The sequence below is a fragment of the Dryas octopetala genome, chromosome 1 (genome assembly GCF_963921425.1).
Source record: "Dryas octopetala chromosome 1, drDryOcto1.1, whole genome shotgun sequence".
In the NCBI taxonomy this organism is placed as follows: Eukaryota; Viridiplantae; Streptophyta; class Magnoliopsida; order Rosales; family Rosaceae; genus Dryas; species Dryas octopetala.
Window position 1 is genome coordinate 10,701,405 of NC_141366.1, and position 25,301 is coordinate 10,726,705.

Consider the following 25,301-nt stretch of genomic DNA (forward strand, 5'->3'; position numbering starts at 1 on the left):
TACATCCACATATTTCAAACTGTTTATCAATATCAGACGTTTCCTCCACTGACCTGGGAATTAAGAGAGAGAAATCAATACAACTACTAAGTAAGTACTTAATTAATAAGGATTGAGCTATAGATCGATCGATGAGCTTGGAGAAGAAGATGGATAGAATATATACTGACAAGGATGATCATCATGATGATCATGATCATGATCAAGATGATGATGATGTTCCACTTCCAGGATTTCGGTTTCACCCTACAGATGAGGAACTTGTAGGGTTCTATCTTCGCCGGAAGGTTGAGAAGAAACCCATCAGCTTCGAGCTCATCAAATCACTTGATATCTACAAGCATGATCCTTGGGATCTTCCAAGTATGCATCTTTATATACTTGTCTTATTATTAATTTTGCTTTCTTTAAATTTCTTCGCCAATTAATATATCCGTAGCTAGGTAGGGTACTTAATTTGCTTCAAATTAAGACTCAAAATTTTTGAGCAAAAAGTGGCATGCATGATCGATTAGTACTTGAGCTAATTAACACCAGTGTCTATATATTAACTTTAACTCAAGTGATCGACATCATGATTGGTGGAAGTGGTACAGCCTAAAAACAAATTTTATATTTTAACAAAAAGAAAATTGCACTGACATGGCGCACCTTAATTCTTTTAATTAAGTTAATTATTAATTACTATATATAGTTCTGGTTTCTGTAATGAGAATTATGAGAGTCCCTTAATTTAGTTTTTTCCCATAATTATAGACAATATATATATAAAGCCTAACTCTACTAACAAGTGTAGCTATATCTCCAATTATAAGTTTATAATTGTCTTCTTCTTCTCTCTCTCTCTCTCTCTCTCTCACACATGTGTGGTTTTGTGAATGTGTATTTATGCAGAAGCCACAAGTACTGCAGGAGATAAGGAATGTTACTTCTTCTGCAAAAGAGGGAGAAAGTACAAGAACAGTATCCGACCCAACAGAGTAACCGGGTCCGGGTTTTGGAAAGCAACCGGCATCGACAAGCCCATTCATAATTGCCAAGGCCACCTATGCATTGGCCTCAAGAAGACATTGGTTTACTATCGTGGAAGTGCAGGAAAAGGCACCAAAACTGATTGGATGATGCACGAGTTTCGCCTTCCTGCCATTCCCACCACCACCACCACCACCAATCAAATTAATAACACTAAGTACCGCTCCTACGTCAAGAATAACACTACTACTGATCCTCAAGAAGCTGTAAGTACTGAAAAATCTCACTCTTATTTTGAATATTTTCTACGCTCTTAATACTCAGAGTCATGGTTTTGTTTATACATGTGTACAATTATGTATGAGACATATTTTGTTTTTATCACATATTTGACATATTATGTTATTAAATTCAGGTATTGTAGGTTAAACTGTTAATTGACACAATTTGTTCAAACAATAGTACATTTGCATATATATATTTTAACAATATAAATACCCTACATAATTAATTAGCTAACTACATGTCTCAAAACATAGCATTGATGGTATAGTCCTAAAAACATATATAATTTTCATTTCCGATCCATTTCCCATATGATATTGAAGGTTTATGTTTTAAATGTCATACTAAATTCTTTCATTGGTATATATGATTCTACAGGAAATATGGACATTGTGTCGGATATTTAAGAGAAATGTGTCATACAGAAAGTACACACCAGCTGATTGGAGAGATTTATCTGCTGCTACTAAACGTCATCCATTGGACACAACTCTAGGCTCTAAGAAATGCAGTGAAGCTAATCATCTACAGGAACCTAACATTAATGGATCAGAAGCTGCTTATAATATCGATTTTGGTGCTTCAGCCATTTCCTACGAAGAGACGAAGCCTCATGTTGTCATGAATCATAATATTAATATTAATGCAAGCTATAGTAATAATAACCAGTCGATCAGCTCCATGCAATTACAGGCTACATATCCATACATGGATTCCTTCACCAACTTTTCATATGCAGATGAGAATGAGTTTTTAAATGCCAATTGGGATGAGCTCAGATCAGTTGTACAGTTTGCTCTTGATCCAACCTTTCAGTAACTCTACTTCTATGTTATATATGTAAATGAAATGATACTAAAGCAGTAGTACTATAGTGTGGAACTGTTTGGATAGTTAGTATATATATACGTTACAGAAATTAATTCTTGTCCCTTAATTTGACCCTTTACCCTAGAGGGGTAGGATAGTACTAATTATGATATGACTTCTTGTTGTCTTGTCTACAAAATTTAGATGTTCTTATTAATCTTATTTATTATATTATAATTTATTAATGCACATGCATTGAGGGCTTATGAGAAAAAAGGGGTGGGCATTTTAACCATGCACCGTCAAAATCGGCCGAACTACACCGTCAAAAAATCGTAAAAAATTACATTGACTAAAAAAAGTCAACATCATCAAAAAAACCGAATCGCATCGGTTCTCTCCGGTTCCACACTCATTTAACCGCACCGCACCGAACCGCACCGCATAATTGTAAAAAAAATATATTTTTATATTTTTATACATATATATATACCATTTTAGATATTTTTTTATACATATTTATACCATTTTTATATACTTTTTATACACTTTTTGTACACATTTTTATACACTTTAGACCCTAAACCCTAATAAAATATTAAAATTAATATTAATCTAGCTATATTTTAGAGTTTAGACCCTAAAATATATTTTCTATAACCATATGACCTATTTTCTAGATATATAATATAATAATAAATTAATAATTTTAGTATATAATTTTAGTTATACCCATTACCCTATATAATAAAGTTAGTATATTCTTTATATTCTATATAAAAAAAATTAGTATATTATTTATAGTTTATACTCTATATACTAAATTTTTTACTTGTTTATAGTTCTAGGGTATAATATACAGTTATATACTATATAAGTGTGTAGGGTATATGCCATATAAGGTATAAGATTTAAAATTTATGGTATAAGGTTTATGATATGGTATAGGTCCTATAGGATATTAGGGTTTATGGTATAAGGATTTAAAACTTATGGTATAAGGATTTAAAACTTATGGTATAGGGTTTGGTTGCAACTCATCTCTCATTCTCTAAACGCTAAACCCTAAGGTTTAAAATTTTATATATTCTATATAATCTATATATATAGTCTAGTTACATAAACTAGTTTGCCCAACCAAACCCAATTGCTCAAACCCCAAAACATATATTTTATATAAATTATAAACATTAAAACATATGTAAATGTAATAAAAAGACGAAACCCCAACATGGCCAAACCCCAAAACATATGTTTTATATAAATTATAAAATATTAAAAAATTTAAAACATATGTAAATGTAATAAAAAAACCAAAACCACAGTGGAGAACCACACCGCACCACACATGCATGGAATGGTCTGGTTTGGTTTGGTTTGATTTTTTTACTCCCTTCACGGTTTTAAGCACCGAACTGCATCGCATATGAATATCCGGCGCGACGCCCGATTTCGGGGGAGAACGAGACCGAATCGCACGGCGCCTACCCCTAAGAAAAAGGTTAAGGTCATCGAGGGGGCGGCTGCAAATTACATGTCCCAGGTTCTTTTCATCTGGCTTGAAACTCGCAAGACCTGTGGTCGTTTATATTTGTTTATTGATCTTTAATTATAATACTAACATGACGAACTTAATTTAAGGCTCAGTTAAGGCTTAATTTATTTTGAACCTTGAGCAAAATCAAACTCCACAGCTGACAAAACTGTATACAAACTTGCAAATTGCAGAGGGTTTCTTAATTAATTTATTAAATTAAAGTTTCACTTCTTAATTAATTTAAGGTAGTTACGATTTGGACTTTATATTTCAAAATATATCATGTACCACGAGGTGTAAAACTTATAAATTTATATAGCATTCTCATTATCTTGTGACTTAGCACATGATAAAAGAGATATACATGTACATAGAGAATATATATATACTCATGATAGAAAAAAAATAATTGTCGTTGGTCAACCAAACATGCCCTTTTCTCTCCCAACTTACGTGACCCCATTATGTTGTGCCACTAATATGCAAAGTGGGTTAGTCATATATGTTGTGCCACAATACACTCATAATGACAAGTAAAACTTAACAGATGTTTATATTTTTTATGACTATTTTTCTAATCATCACCTGATCTATCATATAATATAATAAGATAAATAAACATACATATCAATCGGTGATAAAGAAATTTTCACCTTGTGGGTCAACCAAGCCGGCGCCCTTCTCTTTCCCTCACCTTACGTGGCCGAGCCGAGCAATTGTGTCGTGCCCAATATGCAAAAGTGAGTCAGCCATATATGTTTGATTCAAGAATTAAAATACTATTATATTATGTACAAAAATAATTCTATTACATTAATATATTTTATATTAATTATGTCACTCATGCATTGAGTTCTTAATAATGTTCTAGAGAGTATGGAACAATGAATAGGAAGTCAAATTATTAAGGAAAAAAGGGAAAATATCAAAACAATATCTAGAACATGGTCGGACCTGTTCTACATTTATTGCCTGGTTGTTTAGTCAAGGGTTTGTTTGCCCAAAAAAAAAAAAAAAGTTTAGTCAAGGGTTTGGGTTGACCTGTTCAAAACTGAACGAATTTCAAGCCCAAAATGGTATTTGACCTATGCATTTTAAGCGAAAGCCCAAGATTTCCTGCCCTCCTCAACCCAATACCAACCCAAACCCGAAGACCCACGACCCAAAACGAAACAATAAAAAAAAATATATACAAGCAGCTGTTGAGCTACGAGGTCAGCTATTTTGCAGAGGGGACTGTCAATGTTGTGAAGAGGAAGAAGAAGAAAGAGAGTGACAGAGGAGGAGGTCACGTGGTTCAGCTGCTACGGTGAGTTTCCTCGGCCCGATCTAAACGATGTCGTTTAATAAAATTCTATATGAATGGATTTATTTGAACAGATATGTAGTTAATTGAACTTAGCCACAAAAAAAAAGAAAAAAAAAGAAGGAAGTTACCAAAAATAAGGCATTTAAACAAAGCTTTTCATGAACCCAAAAAATGATTGTGGGTTTTTGAGTATTTGGGTTGAATAAATTGCACAAACAATTAGTCGACAAAAGTTTTAAGTTTGGAGTGAGATGATGTGTTGATTATGGAAGTCAAGATCTTGCAGTGTAATTTTGGGACATTAAAAACCTTTACCAATCAGTGATTTTGTGTTTCAGATGCTAAAACACTATTGGGTCGTCTTCTTTGTGGTGGTTTCATGGGTTGTCAGCTTCAGAGTTATAGATGCCAGTGCTGGTGATCGTGATCCAGTTTATGGGTAATTGCTTTATCTTCTTTAGATCTTCTCCAATAACTCTTTATGCTACTGATTAGCTTTGGTTATACTCTTTTGTTATAGCTACATTTATTGTTTTTTAGGCTTTCGCTTCAAGTCCTCATTGTTTTTTCTGTAAAGACTATATATTTTCATCTCTGCTCATTCATCATTTAGAACACAATGCCGCCTACGGAGGCTTTCTTGGCCTGCATGAGCCTTTTATCTTCTAAATGACTGAAAATTTCAACTGAAGGACTTGAAAAAACAATCCGGGTTCTCTTCATTTGAAGCTTGAATGAAAAGGGCTGGTTGTGATCCACACCATTCAAGGAGTGTGGGCCCCACATTGGGCTTCTCCCCATTCATTAGCAATCAGTGCTCCTCATTTGAAGTTCAAATAGAGGGGATCTTTTTCCCTTGAATCTTTGTGTTTGCAATATACGGTAAATCAGTAATACACTAATCAGTAATTTAGTGGAAGAATTATTACATAATAAGTATTCCTTGAATAAGAAAGCTGCTCACCAAACCAATTTACCAATCCTGTTTGTGACATAATTCATGTGGGTCTGTTGACATGCTTGGAGTTCTGTTTTTCTTATTTTCATTTGGTAGGCCATTATGTCATTTACCGTCCATATTATTACCCAAGCTCAAGCATGGGATCTTAAAAGTTAAACCATACCATCCTTAAGAACTATGGAGCTTAAATCAGGCTGGATAAGATTACAATACATTTAGCCCCAAGCAGTTCGTTTTTCAGCCCCATTAAAACCTTTAGAATAAAGGACTTCCTCTGTTTGTTGTTTATTCTTTATTTTTTCAAATGCATTCATGTAACGACTATTCCTGTAGAACTGTGTAAATTGTTAGAATTCCTCTGTGGAAGTTGAATTTTGGTAAGTACCTGTCTTGAAATTAATCTGTATAATTGGATTATAGCTAAGTTGTACGAGTGGCCTGAGTGTGTGTGAGCTCTTCTTATTTATCTAGTGGAATCAACTTTTCGGTCTATGTTGTAAAGTAAATTAGTTTTGGGTATTTTCCCTACACTTGTAACCAACTATGTGGACTTTACATTGTGCCGTTGGAATAGTGTTACATAGTTACTTGTAATTTTAGGGCTTGTGTAAAACAATGTGAAGCAACTGGATGTGTAGGGCAGAGATGCTTTCCACATTGCAACTTCTCTTCGGATGGTGTCTCCATTGATGGTTCATGGTACATGCAAGAACCTCTTTATTTGCAGTGGAAACAATGGGATTGCCAAAGTGATTGCCGTTACAATTGTATGGTTGACAGAGAGAAAGAAAGAGAAGCAGCCGGTCATGGTCCGGTCAAATATCATGGAAAATGGCCCTTCAAGCGTGTTTATGGGATCCAGGTTAGGTTTTTGACAGGCTATAGCTTTGTCTTTGTGACAAGATATGGTCATGGTCCGGTCAAAACATTTTTACCCTTTTTGCAGTTAGATTTTAATGTTACCATAGTTTTGTGGTTTGTGCTATTTAACATGTTATCCATTTGTTTAGGAGCCTGCCTCTGTAGCTTTCTCTGCACTCAACCTTGCAATGCATTTTCATGGTTGGATATCCTTTTTCATCCTTTTGTACTATAAGTTGCCTTTGAGACGAGATAAGAAGGCATACTATGACTATGCCAGTTTGTGGCACATCTATGCTCTCTTACAATTCAACACCTGGTTCTGGAGTGCTGTTTTCCACAGTAGGTAAGCTTTTCTCTTTCTTTATGTATATCTTCTAACTACAATATGTGGGAATGAATGTCTGCTTGCTGTTTTGGTTTTTGATAAGCTTTATCTTTGTTTATTTCAATTACATTACAAGTTTGTGTGTGCATTTACTTTGCTTTCAGACTCTCATTCTATGTCAAAGGTTTGTTTGGTTCATTGGCCCTAAAAAGTGCATTTACTGTTGAATGTTTGAATGGCGTGTGACTAAATTAATCTTTCCTCACCCCTATAAAAATTTCAGAACAAGAGGTTATTTTTAGTCTAGTCTAACTTGTGCCAGCCATGTCAAAAAAGGCTTAAAAGGAAGTTTATTGGGACTTGGGTATCATACATGGATGAGTTATAAATATAATTGTGAGTGTTCATAACGTTAATTACAGAATTTTTAATTCATTAAATTAATATAGTACCATGCTATTAATGTGACATTTCAACATCTTGTAAATCTTTCTTGAAGACAAGCAATGGATGAAAGACTGACATTGAATGGGTTTAGCTTATACATTGAAAACCTCATCTGATCATTTTAAAAGTAATATACAAGCAAAATTGTACTAGTCCTAAAAATCACCTAACCCTCCTCCACACTCTTCCCCTCACACTCCGCCCCACTAGGAAAAGGGGAAAAAAAACCTAGAAAGCACTGATCTTTTCTTGGCAACTAAATTAGGTTTCATAATTTTTTTTATTCTTTTTTGGTGGGTTGTTGGGGGGGGGGGGGGGGGGGTTGGGAGCTGGGCCATTTAGCACATTTCATGATCATTACTGTGTCTTATTGAACTACAGAGACGTGGATTTGACAGAGAAATTAGACTACTCATCTGCAGTGGCAATACTTGGGTACTCGCTCATTCTGGCTATACTAAGAAGTTTCGACGTGAGGGATTCTGCTGTCAGAGTCATGATTGCTGCTCCACTGCTTGCTTTTGTAACCACTCACATATTGTATCTCAACTTCTATAAACTGGATTATGGTATCTTTACCCTTCCTTTCCATATTTTTTTTATTTTTCAGTAACGGTAATGAACCAAGGATTCATATGTGGTATCTATATTCTTACAAGGTTATATTTTTCTGAGAGAGAGAGAGAGAGAGAGAGAGAGAGGGAGAGTTGATATTTTGTGCTTCCTTTCATCTTCAATTTTATTTTTGTAATATACCATTTCCCTACTTTGATAGGACTAACCTCATCGAATAGGGTATACAACTATACATGACTTGTTATCCCAACAATTTAAGCTATTAGGAAACTATGAACACTATCTTGTTCTACAATCCCCACATGTAGGCTTGAAAAGGGAACACTATCTATGAATACAAGTTGACCTTACACATGAATTTATTTTTTATACCAGGTGGAAAGTCTTTACATTGGACACAGAATCTCTTGCTTTGATTTCATTATAGATGACTGATTATCCTAAAAATTTGAACTGTTAGGAAATGCTTAATTTCTTTTATTTTGACATTGTAGGCTCCTTTAATCTCTATTCTCTCTTTTTGGAACATAATTTCCTAGTGTTTATGAGGACAATCTGACAAATTAATCATCACTTTGCAGGGTGGAACATGCAAGTTTGTCTTGTCATGGGTGTGGCTCAACTTTTTTTTTGGGCGATTTGGGCTGGTGTCACTCGCCATCCATCTCGTTGGAAGTTGTGGGTGGTAGTAGTGGCAGGTTCCCTTGCAATGCTCCTAGAAATTTTTGATTTCCCTCCATACCAAGGATTTGTGGATGCTCATGCTGCCTGGCATGCCATCACTATCCCCCTAACGTACGTTTGGTGGAGTTTCATCAGAGACGATGCTGAGTTCCAAACCTCTAACCTCGTAAAGAAGTACCGGACGTCTAACCTTTCAAAGAAGGCAAAATAGTTGTTTCTAAATGGCATGATCATTTGATGCTTGAGCACGTAGCCCTTGTCTCCATTAACCTACTCGAAGTTGCAGTTTTTCCCTTTTCTTTGTTCTATCTGTATTGCAAAATGAGACAGTTGGGGTAGGGTACTGATTGCTGTTGTATTGGGTTAAATTATCATTTGGATTTCTCTTTAGTGGTAATCCTTGATGCACAAAAGACTATACCTAAGGATCTCTATTTGTTAACTTTCATTTGGTATTCAAATTTGGTATTTTATTTTTATTAAGGAAGGACCTTACTTCACCTATGCTATGTTGAATGGGGCAGTTCAAATTCCTTTTAATAAACTGTTGATGACAATAAATTAGGTTGAAATAAGGGTGGTTTGGACCAACTGAAATAAGGGTCGGCCATCGCCATCTCAGAATCTGATTCAACCCTACAAGCAGGATAACCAAGGTGAATTGCCACCACCTTTGCTCGTGTTGTACAGTGACCCTCCCCTAAAATCTCCCAACATGTAGCCTTTAAATAGTGTAACTCTTTCTTGCGCCCCACTCCTATTTCTTTTCCTATTAATTACCTTTCCTTTGACCCACGTTTCTTGCTGACCACTTAACTCATTAGTTTGAATCTTATTTTCTCTTCTGTTGTTTTGTTGCATTGTTTAACTCTTAAATAATGATATAGATTTGAACCAGAAAGTGACGGGTCCAAACTCATCGACTTTGTCAAACTTAGCCTTGGAATTGTGCAGCTACTGTTGCGTGGCGTTGAGGGCCTTCCCACATACATGCATGCATCGATGCATCCCATTTCATGGGGAGTGCAAATAGAACCTCTCATGTAAAGGAAATGATGCACCCAGAAAAATATTAGCTTCAACTCTACTGTTTTGAAACTCCATTTCACCTGGATATAAAATTGAATGACATAGTCAATTAGAATGAAGTTTCTATTCATAACGCAAATAACTATAGTTATCAAATAAATTTAGGCATAATAAATATGACATTGCATATGCTCATCATCACTAAGTTACTAACCCTTTCATTACTACTCATATGACTACCATTCAACCACCATTAGGTGGGCATCCCAAGTAAGGTTGACAAGTTAACCCACTCCGAAGCTTATCGTAGGATTACACTATCGCTTTAGCGAAAGATAAAATTATTATGAAATGAAAAGAATTTGTATTTTGAGTCTTTGACTGCAGCTTCACTTGTTTAATTTTGTTTACTAAATAATGTAACAGTATTTCATTTATTCAATTTCATACTCACTACGGCTAAAGTAAATGCTGACCTGCATACAAATACATCATTTTGGTAAATAAGTTTGATCAGCGTAACATTACCATTTTCGTTTTGCTGTTAGTTAACTTAGTTTTTCCAAATTGGACATTGCCACACTGGTTGTTAGCATCCAAACTGGACCTTCGGCCCATTTAGAAAAGCAAAGCCCAGCGGCCCCAGCCCACTTCATTCCAAAACCCTAGATAACGAAGCACTTGCCACAACCGCATATACCTCAGTCTTACTATTTTATCCTCTCTCACTCAGTACCTTTTTATATATAAAGGACAAGTGCGAAGTGCTTGCCTCATTTTGCTCTACACTCAGCTGCCGCCTCTCTCGCAGCTTGTCACCTGGTTCGTTCTCTCAAATTCTATTTTTAGATCTGAAATTTCCTAACTTAAACTTGTATGAAACTAATTGACTTGCATGTTTACTTCAACCAAATCATTTCTAGCGCATGTTTTTCGATTTTTCTGCCTCAGGATCTGTAATCAGACGGGCAAACTAGTATATTTCGATTTTTATTTTCTTTTCTTTGGAATCGATCAGATTGAATTTACTTATGCTTAGTTGCTGTTTATATGCCTTTGATTGTAGCTGACTTTTGTTATAGCATGTTTCAATGAAAAAAAAAATTGCTTTTGAGCTTATTTTATTATAACCCAGATTAAATTTAAGCAAATATCGTATAGATTTATGGGCATACACCCATAACAGATTTAAACTGCACATGTATATATATATATATATATCAAAATTATTATATAGAGAACCATTTTGTAAGTACCTAATTATTACTATGCTGCGTATTTCATATATGGTTTTTCTTTCTTGATGGGTAGTTTTATCAGTTTGTAATAAACTATTTTGGATCTTTTTGATCTTTTCTTGTTCTTTTATCTAACTGGATTCTTTTTATGTTTCTTGTGAGCAGGTGCTACTTATATTTTTTGGAGGTGACATTTAAGAGAAGTCAAGATGGTAAGTCACTTGTTTCTAATTTTAGTTTACTGTGTTGCTTAATAACTATTAATTGCTTAATTTTAATCGGGAGATATTTTTGATATGTGCAGGTGAAGTTTACAGCTGAGGAGCTCCGTAGGATTATGGACTACAAACACAACATTCGTAATATGTCTGTTATTGCGCATGTTGACCATGGTATACATTATACTGCACTTGTTTTTCTTATCAAATATCAATTAGGTGAAAAAGTATTACATTCTTGAGTTGATATATTGTTCCTAAGTTTTGAGCACATATTCTGGTTTAGTATGATTTTATATGTTGAAATGTGTGAAGGCTATTATCAATTATGGGTTGGGAGTGCAGTCGAGGGAGTTGGTGAATATATTGTCTAAGTAGGGATATTTATGCTATTGCCTGTTTAAAGTAAAGTCATGTAGAGAGGCGCATTGCTGCCTGGAGTTTGATTTTTTTTTCTTCTTATTATGTTGCATCTGTGGCTGTCATGATCAACTAATTATGTTGAATTTTTCCAACTCTCAGGGAAGTCAACCCTTACCGACTCCCTTGTTGCTGCTGCCGGTATCATTGCAACAGAAGTTGCTGGTGATGTCCGGATGACGGATACCCGTGCAGATGAGGCAGAGCGTGGTATCACAATTAAATCTACTGGTATCTCTCTCTACTATGAGATGACTGATGAGTCTTTGCAGAGATACAAGGGAGAGAGAAATGGAAATGAGTACCTTATAAACCTCATTGATTCCCCTGGGCACGTTGACTTTTCATCTGAGGTCACAGCTGCTCTTCGTATTACTGACGGTGCACTTGTGGTCGTAGATTGCATTGAAGGTGTGTGTGTCCAAACAGAGACTGTGCTTCGTCAGGCCTTGGGAGAAAGGATCAGGCCTGTTTTGACTGTTAACAAGATGGACAGGTGCTTCCTTGAGCTCCAGGTTGATGGAGAGGAGGCTTATCAAACATTCCAAAGGGTTATTGAGAATGCTAATGTCATTATGGCTACATATGAAGACCCCCTTCTTGGTGATGTCATGGTTTACCCAGAGAAAGGTACAGTTGCTTTCTCGGCTGGTCTGCACGGTTGGGCCTTTACCCTCACCAACTTTGCCAAGATGTATGCATCCAAGTTTGGAGTCGATGAGTCCAAGATGATGGAGAGGCTCTGGGGTGAGAACTACTTTGACCCAGCTACCAAAAAATGGACAAGCAAGAACACTGGTTCTGCTACCTGCAAGCGTGGTTTCGTTCAGTTCTGTTATGAACCCATCAAGCAGATTATCAACACCTGCATGAATGACCAGAAGGATAAGTTGTGGCCCATGTTGACAAAGCTTGGTGTCACCATGAAGGGTGACGAGAAGGAGCTGATGGGGAAGGCACTGATGAAGCGTGTCATGCAGACCTGGCTGCCAGCTAGCAGTGCCCTGTTGGAAATGATGATCTTCCACCTTCCCTCTCCTTCAACAGCGCAACGGTATCGTGTTGAGAACTTGTATGAGGGTCCGCTTGATGATCAATATGCTAATGCTATCAGGAACTGTGATCCCGAAGGACCTCTTATGCTCTATGTATCTAAGATGATTCCTGCTTCTGACAAGGGTAGGTTCTTTGCCTTTGGCCGTGTCTTTGCTGGTAAAGTCCAGACAGGTTTAAAGGTTAGAATCATGGGTCCCAATTATGTTCCTGGAGAAAAGAAGGATTTGTATGTTAAGAACGTACAGAGGACAGTTATTTGGATGGGAAAGAAACAAGAAACCGTTGAGGACGTGCCTTGTGGTAACACTGTTGCCCTGGTTGGTCTTGATCAGTTTATCACCAAAAATGCTACGTTGACAAATGAGAAGGAAGTGGATGCCCACCCCATTCGAGCTATGAAGTTCTCTGTCTCACCTGTTGTGCGTGTTGCTGTTCAGTGCAAGGTGGCTTCTGACCTTCCTAAACTTGTTGAAGGTCTCAAACGTTTGGCCAAGTCGGATCCTATGGTTGTCTGTTCCATGGAGGAGTCTGGAGAGCATATTATTGCTGGTGCTGGTGAACTCCACCTTGAGATCTGTTTGAAGGATCTTCAAGATGACTTTATGGGTGGAGCAGAGATTATAAAATCTGACCCTGTTGTGTCCTTCCGTGAGACAGTCCTCGAGAAGTCTTGTCGCACTGTGATGAGCAAATCACCCAATAAGCATAACCGTCTATATATGGAAGCACGGCCCTTGGAGGAAGGTCTACCTGAGGCCATTGATGATGGTCGTATTGGCCCAAGGGATGATCCTAAGGTTCGTTCTAAAATCTTGTCCGAGGAATTTGGTTGGGACAAGGATCTTGCCAAGAAAATCTGGTGCTTTGGCCCTGACACTACTGGCCCTAACATGGTTGTGGACATGTGTAAGGGAGTTCAGTACCTTAATGAAATTAAGGACTCTGTTGTTGCTGGGTTCCAGTGGGCCTCAAAGGAAGGTGCCTTGGCAGAAGAAAACATGAGGGGTATTTGCTTTGAAGTCTGTGATGTGGTTCTCCATGCTGATGCCATCCACAGGGGTGGTGGTCAGGTTATTCCAACTGCTAGGAGGGTCATCTATGCTTCCCAGATCACAGCCAAGCCAAGGCTCCTTGAACCTGTATATCTTGTGGAAATCCAAGCTCCAGAGAATGCCCTTGGTGGTATCTACAGTGTTCTTAACCAGAAACGTGGGCATGTGTTTGAGGAAATGCAGAGGCCTGGTACTCCTTTGTATAACATTAAGGCATACCTTCCTGTCATTGAATCTTTCGGATTCTCAGGTCAGTTGAGGGCATCCACTTCAGGGCAGGCTTTCCCACAGTGTGTGTTCGATCATTGGGAGATGATGTCTTCAGATCCATTGGAAGTTGGATCCCAGGCTGCACAGCTTGTTACAGACATCCGTAAGAGGAAGGGTTTGAAGGAGCAAATGACCCCGCTCTCCGATTTTGAGGACAAGCTTTGAGAAACTTGTCTGATGTTAGCAACCAATTGGAATTGGGAGGGTTACTTTGAGACAGTAGTACGATTGCACTGCTTATTTTTGTTTCAGTTTTTCTGATTTTGTTTTATGGTTTTACCCTGTCGTAGTCAGTGTCCTGTGCGAGTTATGTTTTGTGCATGCTCAAAACATGAAGATTATGTAATGTTTTGTTGTTAACTTTGTTGTTTACTTAACAATTTCAGCCAACTTTGGTACCTGCTATTTTTGAATTTTAAGATATACGCTTCTGTTTGTTTCATGGATTTGGTAGCGGATTGGTTCTTTCTAAAATTTATTGTCTTTTACAAGTGCTCAAAAATTGATTGCTTTAGCTGTTGCCTTGTTTTGATTTCATTGCCTACTAGTGAAATTGAGAAGGTCCAGACCAAAAAGTAGAATGAAAAGGTGCATTGCTGTGGCAGCAACAAGCTATTGGAGCCTTGGAGGAAAAACAATTACAGCAGAGTCGCATCCCCAGCAAACAAATCCGGCAAGTAATCAAAGTGGAAATCTGGCAGCCTCATGAGGTTATTGACATGAGTAATTCATGAAGCAGTGGCAAATAAGACTAAAAAGTCACTGAATGCAAGCAAATGTGAATGTGGATTGGTGAATGTTTGCATTGTTTGATTTGAGGTTCTATTGTATTCTCTTGCTTGATCAATAACCAAACTATTATTATTGCATATGGTCTCTGTTGTATTGGTTTGCTTGTATTTGTTTACAAACATCTTCCCAATGCAATGCAATGAATGCTACTAAGGGTTACGTGAGGCACAGGGGCTGGATTGTTTGAATATTGTCTTCGGTTACTTCCAAGATTATATGGAAAGTTTTAAAATTAACCAATTTTCTGTTTCAATTTTTGTAGAAAATTTATTTAATATTTGTTACTCTATAAACATATTTGCTATTTTGAAATTTATGTAAATATTTGAATTCTTTTCTGGACTGAATGTAGATATTTGAATTCAATATGAGATTTTACATTGGAGTTCTATTTTTTGTTTGTGTACGTTTGTTAGTATAAGAGTATGTACAATGACATGACTAAATGATATGCTATATGCTAAATATAGCAGAATTGATAAAAAAGCTCACTACAATGACATAGCTAAATTTAGCATTTGCTATGCTATTGCTAAATTTTTCACTATATATAGCATAAAATTTAGCAATTGCTATTAAGGAACTCAAGAAAAAAGTGGACCCACCATTTGAAAAGTATGAGTAAATAAAGAATAAAAAACCAAGTGAAAAAAAAGTGATTGGTTGAAAAAGTGCTAGGTACCATGAGGAGAGAGACATGAGGAGGGGCAACTGTCATGAGTTGATTGGCCATGTATTCAAATTTTACAATTCTTAAATTTGATTTTGACATGAAAAATAATAAAATATTAATTTGGGTATTAAAATAATAATATTTAAATATATTTAATATTGGGCTCATATTAAAGATCTCATTAAAATATTTACAATGATATATTTATTAGAATAATTTAATATATTAAATTTAATTTATAAGGATATATATATAAATATAAATATATTAAAAATATAAACATATTAACATATAGCAATAACTTTTGTGCCGGAGCAAAAAGCACAAAAGCTATTGCTAAATGCTAAAAGTCATGCTAAATATAACATATAGCAAAAAACCATTGTACATGCTCTAAAGGAAAAGTATATTCTTTTTGGTTAAAAAAAAAAAGTATATTCTTAAAGTATATGAATGATGTTCTTTGACAGACATAGAACTATATCTAAAAAGATTGGGAACTTATAAAATAGAAAGTGATTTCTCCGAAAAGAAACTAGATTAACATTTTTTTATTATTTTTTTATATTATTTTTTTACGAGTAAAGGCGGTCAAGGTTGCGGCCTTTCCTTGTTACATGGTGGAGAGAGAGAAAGGGATAGAGAGTGGAAGAGGGGGTCACTGGCCACTGATCCCGGGTGGGCTGGCCAACAAGGGTAAGTGGGGTTCAGAGACAATCTTTCATAGGCATTAGGGGTGTGCAAAAATACCGAAAAATTGAGTTTCGAACTGAACCAAACCGACCAGATCGATTTGGTCTGGTCTTTTTTTTGTTTGTTTTTGTTTTCGGATATCAAACCAAACCAAATCAATCCGAACTGGGAAAAATGCATTTTTAGTTCTTGTGTTTTACCTTACAATCAATTTGAGTCCTTGTATTTTCAAAATTGTCAATTTGGTCCTTGTGTTTATGTTTACAAACAATTTTAGTCCACTACCACCAATTGTGGCGGCAGGTTTGTGGTGGATTTCACTTATTATGCCCAATAGAGAGAAAGAGAAAGAAAGCTGATGGGGGAGAGATGGATGAAGGGAGGGTGAGGATGGTGGTGGTGTGTTGCTGTCGGTGATGGAAGGGAATAGATGGATGATTTTGGTGGTGGTGGACTAAAATTGCTTGCAAACATAAACACATGGACCAAATTGGCAATTTTGAAAACACAAAGACCAAAATTGATTACAAGGTAAAATACAGGGACTAAAAATGCATTTTTCCCATCCGAACTTTGTGGTTTGATTTTGGTTTTCAATATGGAAATTTTCGGTTTTAACCGAACCGAACCACCACTGATAATATGTATTAATTTTTATATATTAATTGTTTTATATATGATTTTAATACCTATTAATTATAGAGTAAACCAAATTTTCTATTATAGTTTATATATGTTTTTAAACTATAGAAAGGTAAGCACTTATTACTTGTTCATTTTGCTGGCTGTTTATTTTGTTTTTTATGTTGTGTAACTGGTTAGAATTTGTCACTTGTTTGTTTATATTAAAATGTGTCACTTGTTTGTTTGTGTTAGAATTTGTCACTTGTTTGTTTGTGTTGGAATTTGTTAGAACTTGTGTTTGAATTTTTGAAAAATGCTTAAATTGTCAAAATGAGCCTTTATATAACCATATGAAGTGTGCAAAATGAGACTTTAGCTAGCCAAATTAGGCTTGCAAAGTGGGCCAATTATCCAAAAAACTCACAAAGTTGGGTTTAATATTTTAGCCCAATTGTTATATGGTTTCCGGATAATCAAACCATCCGAACTACTATTCACGGTTAACCAGACTAGTCAGATTGAGCTAGGCTTGATTTGGTTTTAGTTCTCAGATTGGCCATTTTGAAAAATGTTGATTTGGTTACGGTTATTTCTTTGTGGTTTAATTTTTCGAACCATACACACCCTTAATGGGCGTCATCTCACAATGAGATAAGACCCACAACACATGAGACCCACTTTATTATGAAAGTACGCGCTATTGAAGACTAAATCGTGAGACTTGGGTTAGTTTTTTGGTTTTTTTGTTTTTACAATTGAGGGTAGAGATGGAAGATTCATGAAAAAAAATGAGGGTAGAGAAAGCAATTGGGGGTATTATTAGCAGCTCCCTTCTCTTTTAACACTGGGCCACAAATCTTTGACATTGTTCGGCCCATATGAAGCGTTGCCGAGCCCAACCCATGAAACGAAAACCCTACCCTTATATAACACTCACACACGCATTCGGAACCCTCACATTTTCTCTCAGTTCCTTTTGCTCTTGTAGGCTGCGGAGAGTCCCTCTCACGCTCTCGCTTCCTCTCGAGGTTTGTCTTTGTATTATTTTCTATTATTCAATGCAGTTCACTTCCTGCCTTTGATTTTCTCTCTCAGATTATTTTATTGTTTATTCCGATTGTTAGATTCAGTTCTTTTGATTTGTTTTTGTATTATGCATGCCTTCGATTTATTTTGTATTATGCATGCTTTTGATTCAATATTATTTAATTAGATTTAGTTTTACATTTTTGCTGAACTCCCTCATGTATTGATATATCACATATGCTTCGTTTAGATCCTTGTTTTTCTCCGTTGATAACACTAAGCCTCTGTTTGTTTCCTCGGAAAATAGTTCCGTGGAAAATTTTTTCTTACGACGTTGGAAAACTTTTACATGACCTATGAGAATTTCGTTATTTATTTATCAAAATGTTTTGTATTAGATCCTTGCTTTTTATAACGATCAGTGATCACACTAGGCTCTGCCTGTTTCGCCGGAAAATATTTACGTGGAAAAAATTTCTGATATTTTTTTTTCAATGGTGGAAAGCTTTTACGTAGCATATGATTATCAGAATTTCCTTAGATTTTGTGAGTAAATTTGTTTTCTTAAGAAGAAATTTTTTTTCCACCCAATGAATTCATTGTTTTGCCAATGCATGCTGAAAATATATCTTCTAGAAAGTATTTTTCTAAAATCTCCCAAACAACATAAAATTTTACCAGAGAGAAATTTTCTCTCCTTTGCTTAATTTCATTATTTTCCATTGAGATTTGTTTTTTATCTACTGTTTTTCTGTCTTGAAGCTGTCCTCAGATTTGATCAATTTCCTTATCATTAATAAAATTATTACCTTGATACAGTATTAAATTCTCTTGAAAATATAATATTCAAAGTAGAGGTTATAGATAGATATTTATATGTAATTTGTTTATTTATAATGGTTCTCTACTTCTCTTCAGTTATTCACTGGTCTGTTTGGATTGTGAAGTTTAAATTCTAGGGGTTTTAGTCAATCTTTAAGAGTTAAATTGTTAGAATGGAATGTTAGCTATGGAAAAAAGGATTGTATTTGTTTAGGAATTACAAGAAATACATAATTGTTCAAAAGGTGGTTTTTTTCAACCAATTTAGCCTTGTTGTCACATCTATAACTTTTCTTTCAAATGTTTAAGCTCATTCTTTCTATGGTTTTAGTGTTCAGGTGGTTCCTTGTCAGAGAAACACCTCCTAATAAATACAAATTGCAGGTTACTCTTAAAGACGAGACAAGATGGTAAGTGGCTCTATATCAGTCTAAGCCAATTGGTTGTTAAGATGCTCCATTATTTGCTTAATTCTTAAGGAGAGTTATTCTTGATGTGTGCAGGTGAAGTTTACAGCAGAGGAGCTTCGTCGTATTATGGACTACAAGCACAACATTCGTAATATGTCTGTTATTGCACATGTTGATCATGGTATTGATCCTTTTTTCTCTTGTTAATTTTTTTCTTTGTAATAGTGTTTAATAGTTTTATGTTTGAGTCAATTTGTGCTATTTCCCTATTTGTGATTTGCTGCAAATATGTGATAGGTGCCTACTAATAGATATTTAATCATATAGTCTAGTAGTTGGGCACAGAGATTGTTGCAATAAAGTTTTTGTTGATTAGATTAGTCTACTGTTTCAAATCATGGTTTTTTGTTATAATCTACTTCTGACCAATTTTTTCATTGTTACTCTGACCTTCTAAACCATCTGTTCTTGTTCATAATTTTCTCCCTGATTAGATGTCTACTTGTATTTGTCATTTATTTTGTTTTTACCCCCAGTTTGCCATTTTCCAATGTCCTTTTGTGGGTTGGTTCAAATTTATGATTGTATTCAATTTCAAATGGCAGGGAAGTCAACCCTTACCGACTCCCTTGTTGCTGCTGCCGGTATCATTGCAACAGAAGTTGCTGGTGATGTCCGGATGACGGATACCCGTGCAGATGAGGCAGAGCGTGGTATCACAATTAAATCTACTGGTATCTCTCTCTACTATGAGATGACTGATGAGTCTTTGAAGAGCTACAAGGGAGAGAGAAATGGAAATGAGTACCTTATCAACCTCATTGATTCCCCTGGGCACGTTGACTTTTCTTCTGAGGTCACAGCTGCTCTTCGTATTACTGACGGTGCACTTGTGGTCGTAGATTGCATTGAAGGTGTGTGTGTCCAAACAGAGACTGTGCTTCGTCAGGCATTGGGAGAAAGGATCAGGCCTGTTTTGACAGTTAACAAGATGGACAGGTGCTTCCTTGAGCTCCAGGTTGATGGAGAGGAGGCTTACCAAACATTCCAAAGGGTTATTGAGAATGCTAATGTCATTATGGCTACATACGAAGACCCCCTTCTTGGTGATGTCATGGTTTACCCAGAGAAAGGTACAGTTGCTTTCTCGGCTGGTCTGCACGGTTGGGCCTTTACCCTCACCAACTTTGCCAAGATGTATGCATCCAAGTTTGGAGTTGATGAGTCCAAGATGATGGAGAGGCTCTGGGGTGAGAACTACTTTGACCCAGCTACCAAGAAATGGACAAGCAAGAACACTGGTTCTGCTACCTGTAAGCGTGGTTTCGTTCAGTTCTGTTATGAGCCCATCAAGCAGATTATCAACACCTGCATGAATGACCAGAAGGATAAGTTGTGGCCCATGTTGACAAAGCTTGGTGTCACCATGAAGAGTGATGAGAAGGAGCTGATGGGGAAGGCACTGATGAAGCGTGTCATGCAGACCTGGCTGCCAGCTAGCAGTGCCCTGTTGGAAATGATGATCTTCCACCTTCCCTCTCCTTCAACGGCGCAACGGTATCGTGTTGAGAACTTGTATGAGGGTCCCCTTGATGATCAATATGCTAATGCTATCAGGAACTGTGATCCCGAAGGACCTCTTATGCTCTATGTGTCTAAGATGATTCCTGCTTCTGACAAGGGTAGGTTCTTTGCCTTTGGCCGTGTCTTTGCTGGTAAAGTCCAGACAGGTTTGAAGGTTAGAATCATGGGTCCCAATTTTGTTCCTGGAGAAAAGAAGGATTTGTATGTTAAGAACGTACAGAGGACAGTTATTTGGATGGGGAAGAAACAAGAAACCGTTGAGGACGTGCCTTGTGGTAACACTGTTGCCCTGGTTGGTCTTGATCAGTTTATCACCAAGAATGCTACCTTGACAAATGAGAAGGAAGTGGATGCGCACCCCATTCGAGCTATGAAGTTCTCTGTCTCACCTGTTGTGCGTGTTGCTGTTCAGTGCAAGGTGGCTTCTGACCTTCCTAAACTTGTTGAAGGTCTCAAACGTTTGGCCAAGTCGGATCCTATGGTTGTCTGTTCCATTGAGGAGTCTGGAGAGCACATTATTGCTGGTGCTGGTGAACTCCACCTTGAGATCTGTTTGAAGGATCTTCAAGATGACTTCATGGGTGGGGCAGAGATTATAAAATCTGACCCTGTTGTGTCCTTCCGTGAGACAGTCCTCGAGAAGTCTTGTCGCACTGTGATGAGCAAATCACCCAATAAGCACAACCGTCTTTACATGGAAGCACGTCCCTTGGAGGAAGGTCTACCTGAGGCCATTGATGATGGTCGTATTGGTCCAAGAGATGATCCTAAGGTTCGTTCTAAAATTTTGGCCGAGGAGTTTGGTTGGGACAAGGATCTTGCTAAGAAAATCTGGTGTTTTGGCCCTGAGACTACCGGTCCTAACATGGTTGTGGACATGTGTAAGGGAGTTCAGTACCTTAATGAAATTAAGGACTCTGTTGTTGCTGGGTTTCAGTGGGCATCAAAGGAAGGTGCCTTGGCAGAAGAAAACATGAGGGGTATCTGCTTTGAAGTCTGTGATGTGGTTCTTCATGCTGATGCCATCCACAGGGGTGGTGGTCAGGTCATTCCAACTGCTAGGAGGGTCATCTATGCATCTCAACTCACAGCCAAGCCAAGGCTCCTCGAACCTATTTATCTTGTTGAAATCCAAGCTCCAGAGAATGCCCTTGGTGGTATCTACAGTGTTCTTAACCAGAAACGTGGGCATGTGTTTGAGGAAATGCAGAGGCCTGGTACTCCACTCTACAACATCAAGGCTTATCTCCCTGTCATCGAATCTTTCGGCTTCTCTGGTCAATTGAGGGCTGCAACTTCAGGGCAGGCTTTCCCACAGTGTGTGTTTGATCATTGGGAGATGATGTCTTCTGATCCATTGGAAGCTGGTTCCCAAGCTTCACAACTTGTTGCTGACATCCGTAAGAGGAAGGGCTTGAAGGAGCAAATGACCCCGCTTTCTGAGTTTGAGGATAAGCTATAAGTTTCACTTTTTTTTTATTGTTTTCATGTGAATTGAACTGTCGTCGGGAGGGATATACCATTGATGGCGCGGCCACTACAATATTTTTTATCTTTACCTTTAGAAATGTCTGTTGGTTCTCTGTTATTGCTATGGACTAGTAGTGTTAGTGTCATTTATGGGTGTTGTCACCCATTCTTTTCATATTTGTTACTTTCCCGTGAAGTCTGAACAATTACTATTTACTACATTCTGGGTTGTGGAGTGCATTTCTTATAGTTTGCTTCTTACTTGACTTTGGTTTATGCCTCTTTTCTAATTACTAATGAATTGTTTCTAATAACAGAGGTAGATCACTGTTCTCTCATCTTCCCCAGGTCTGTCTTTCTTTGTTTCTTATCCAACGGCCTCAAGTGTTTATTTTGTGATTGACAACTGAGATGCATATTTTCTTCTTCTGATTAAAGCTGTAAAGCACAGATTCAAAGAATGCTATTTAGCTTCCAAGCTTAGTTCTTCTGACGGACAAGCAATCATTGCTTTCACAGAGCCTCTAAATTATTTCAAACAAAACCCCAAACAGGTCAACCATTTTCTCCTCTATCTCTAACCTTGCCATTTGCCATCCATGTCTTTATAGCCAATGCAACCATTTGACTCACACTACTTTGTATCGATCTTCACAAAATTAGAATTGACCTTCTGATATTCACCTACTGTCTAAAAAACTAATTTCTTGAGAATCAGATCCCAAATTTTGGATTGTGTGTAACATTCTTATTGTAGTAAGATCTGGGTCTTTGGTCATGGATTTTGTTAGTTTTTATTATTTAGATGAGTTAAACTTTAAATAAGTTTAATTTCATAACTTGAAAAACAAATAATTAAATGATTTGGGATGTTTTGAAAAAAAAAATGATTTGGGCCGCGTAACCCGATTTTAGGTTTGGCCCAATGATCTGCTCCCTTACCATATATTGGGCGACACGAACATTCATAAGAGTAGTAGATTCTTTATGGACCCTGAGAGGTCAGGCCCATAAACAGCGGTTTACATGCCTTACTATTCAACTAACTTCCAAAGTTCCAAGGTACGAAACTTTCAAATTTCCCAAAATTCCAACTTCCAAGTTTCCATACTTTGCACATACTCTGCACATACTCTGTAAAGATGGACCGCAGGGATAATCAGTCTCCTCAAGGTTTTTATTGATCTCTTCTATTTTCCTTTACTTCTCAAATGGTTTTTGGTTTTTTGAAAATTCAGTTTAATTCAAATTAAAAATTGTGCAGGTGAGACAGCTCGGATTCTGGTTGAATTCCTGGAGGTGGCAATCACTTCAATTGTTTTCCTAAAAGGAATTTACCCTCCAGGTTTCTTCTAATCTCACTCAATCATAAACCCATTTCTTGTTTGGCTGCTGAGAAAATTTATGGTATTAGATTTTCTTTTTCTTCATTATTTTGGGACCCCAGAAACCGAAACCCATTTCTTAACTAAAAGCCTTGGAAAAACTGCATATTCAGCTTAACGGAATAATGGGTAATTATTGCTTTTTCATTTGGAACTGCTTTCACTGATGGTTGGTTTTGGGCGAAGGTGCTTTTGAAAGAAGGAAATATATGAATTTGGTGGTTCACAGCGCTCGCCACCCTGAGCTCAGAGATTATATCCATTCTGCTGTTTCAGGACTTCTTCCTTTTATCCAAAAGGTTGGTGCTTTTACTTATATATTTCCTTTCATTTTTGAGGTTACTGTTTATGCTGAGAAATTGTATGTAAACCAAATTCGGTAGTAAGCTTGAAGATTGTGTATTGTTACAAGAGGCCATGATTGTGTTCTAATTGAACCAAAGTTTGTGACTTTGGGGTGTACAGAGAAGACTCGACTACTTGATTAGTATCGTAGAAGATATAAGTCTTATCAAGATTATCTAAATGGATAAAAATTATTTCTGGGATTGCATCTCTTTAAGGTAATTCATGCTAAAGACAAGGGGAGTATATATTGGGCATATACAAATGGACTACCTATACAGCAGGCAGCCTGTAGTAAATTGCAGATTCACTTGCCATGGTTTTGCTGGTTTTATGTTATGAAGGGCAATTTGATTTCTCTACTGGGTACAAAATTCAAAAGTTCATATGTGTTTTGAAAAGAAATTCAAATTTTCATATTCTGATCATTAAAACTGAATCAAGATTACGATCCAGGTTTTTTTAGCCATACTCATGTCTGACACTTTTTATTTCCTGTGCAAATGAACTAACATGATGTACTCTTTTTTATTCATTTAATTTCTTTATTTTTCCATTAATGTACCATTCAATTTCACTGAAACAGACATACATTTTACAAACTAGGGTCTGGTGGAAAGAGTAGCAGTTATTTTCTTCAACAGTGAAAACACCCCTGTGGAAAGATTTATGTTTAAGCTCTCTGTGAATCAGTCTTTTGGCTCAAGGGTTGAAGAAGCTGACCTGGAGTTCTCACTTCGGTCATTTTTTGTCAAGCTTCCTGTCACAGAAGCCCTTACTAGGGTTCTTCCCCAGAGTAAGTCTTGAATTTCATAGTTGACAACTTGACATTAGTATTATGCTTCAATGTTGTATCTTTGTCTTAGAATACTATTTGATTTAGTTTTACTCGTTGGCTTTTCATTTTAAACATTTCATTTCTATCAAATTCTTTGGTTTTAATTGGTTGAAAATTGACCAGATGTTCGGGTGGTTGCTGGGTTCATGAACTATGGTCTGGATGTTCATATTTTCCTTCATTTAGAGATTGCTGCTAAGTGTGTAACCCTTTCTTTTCTAACAGATTGCAGGTGGGAGATAACTGCATACTTTCGATCCCTTCCTCAGGCGAGTACGAGTGAGGACGCAGAGTTATGGATTCCAACAGACACAAAGCAGTGGCAACAACCTCCATTAATAACCCCTATTAAGTCAATGAGTAGCCAACCTCTATGTGTGCAGTTATATTTAGAACATCCAAGTTTATCTGAACCAGAACCTTGAAAGGGGAGTGCAATTGTTCAAATGCATGCATACAAGTTAAGCTGGTAGTACCGTTTAAATTTTGTTACATTCCCTAAATTTTGTTCACTGAATGATATAACTGCGTCTCATTCATTCAAACTTAAATATCAACTTCATTTATTATTAACAACTGGATTATT

The 25,301-nt window shown here is 36.7% G+C and overlaps 5 protein-coding genes across 6 annotated transcripts; all 5 read left to right on the top strand.

Moving 5' to 3' along the window:
- Positions 1-2,159, top strand: LOC147297707 (NAC (No Apical Meristem) domain transcriptional regulator superfamily protein). Its single transcript, XM_086252293.1, has 3 exons — positions 1-363; positions 895-1,238; positions 1,636-2,159. Exons 1-3 carry the CDS (start codon positions 132-134, stop codon positions 2,074-2,076), a joined length of 1,017 nt encoding a protein of 338 aa, XP_086108419.1. The 5' UTR covers positions 1-131; the 3' UTR covers positions 2,077-2,159.
- Positions 2,160-4,787: 2,628 nt separating this feature from the next.
- On the top strand, positions 4,788-9,253 carry LOC147297708 (Per1-like family protein). The gene is made up of 6 exons (XM_086229812.1): positions 4,788-4,913; positions 5,252-5,352; positions 6,475-6,736; positions 6,885-7,081; positions 7,892-8,079; positions 8,668-9,253. Exons 2-6 carry the CDS (start codon positions 5,252-5,254, stop codon positions 8,979-8,981), a joined length of 1,062 nt encoding a protein of 353 aa, XP_086085938.1. The 5' UTR covers positions 4,788-4,913; the 3' UTR covers positions 8,982-9,253.
- A 1,259-nt stretch (positions 9,254-10,512) lies between these two features.
- Positions 10,513-14,495, top strand: LOC147297709 (elongation factor 2-like). The gene is made up of 4 exons (XM_086240759.1): positions 10,513-10,621; positions 11,203-11,249; positions 11,342-11,429; positions 11,778-14,495. The coding sequence occupies exons 2-4, from the start codon at positions 11,247-11,249 to the stop codon at positions 14,216-14,218; spliced, it is 2,532 nt and encodes an 843-aa protein (XP_086096885.1). The 5' UTR covers positions 10,513-10,621; positions 11,203-11,246; the 3' UTR covers positions 14,219-14,495.
- Positions 14,496-17,804: 3,309 nt separating this feature from the next.
- Positions 17,805-22,396, top strand: LOC147297710 (elongation factor 2). Of its 2 annotated transcripts, none has more exons than XM_086255710.1 (4): positions 17,805-17,863; positions 19,015-19,093; positions 19,187-19,274; positions 19,699-22,396. In XM_086255710.1, the coding sequence occupies exons 2-4, from the start codon at positions 19,091-19,093 to the stop codon at positions 22,137-22,139; spliced, it is 2,532 nt and encodes an 843-aa protein (XP_086111836.1). In that variant the 5' UTR covers positions 17,805-17,863; positions 19,015-19,090; the 3' UTR covers positions 22,140-22,396. The 2 variants fall into 2 exon arrangements, with proteins under 2 accessions (XP_086111836.1, XP_086111838.1); XM_086255712.1 differs by having other exon boundaries at positions 17,810-17,863; positions 19,022-19,093.
- An 823-nt stretch (positions 22,397-23,219) lies between these two features.
- Positions 23,220-25,278, top strand: REV7 (DNA-binding HORMA family protein). Its single transcript, XM_086248440.1, has 5 exons — positions 23,220-23,320; positions 23,412-23,492; positions 23,719-23,831; positions 24,484-24,673; positions 24,941-25,278. The coding sequence occupies exons 1-5, from the start codon at positions 23,290-23,292 to the stop codon at positions 25,138-25,140; spliced, it is 615 nt and encodes a 204-aa protein (XP_086104566.1). The 5' UTR covers positions 23,220-23,289; the 3' UTR covers positions 25,141-25,278.
- The last annotated feature ends 23 nt before the right edge of the window (positions 25,279-25,301 follow it).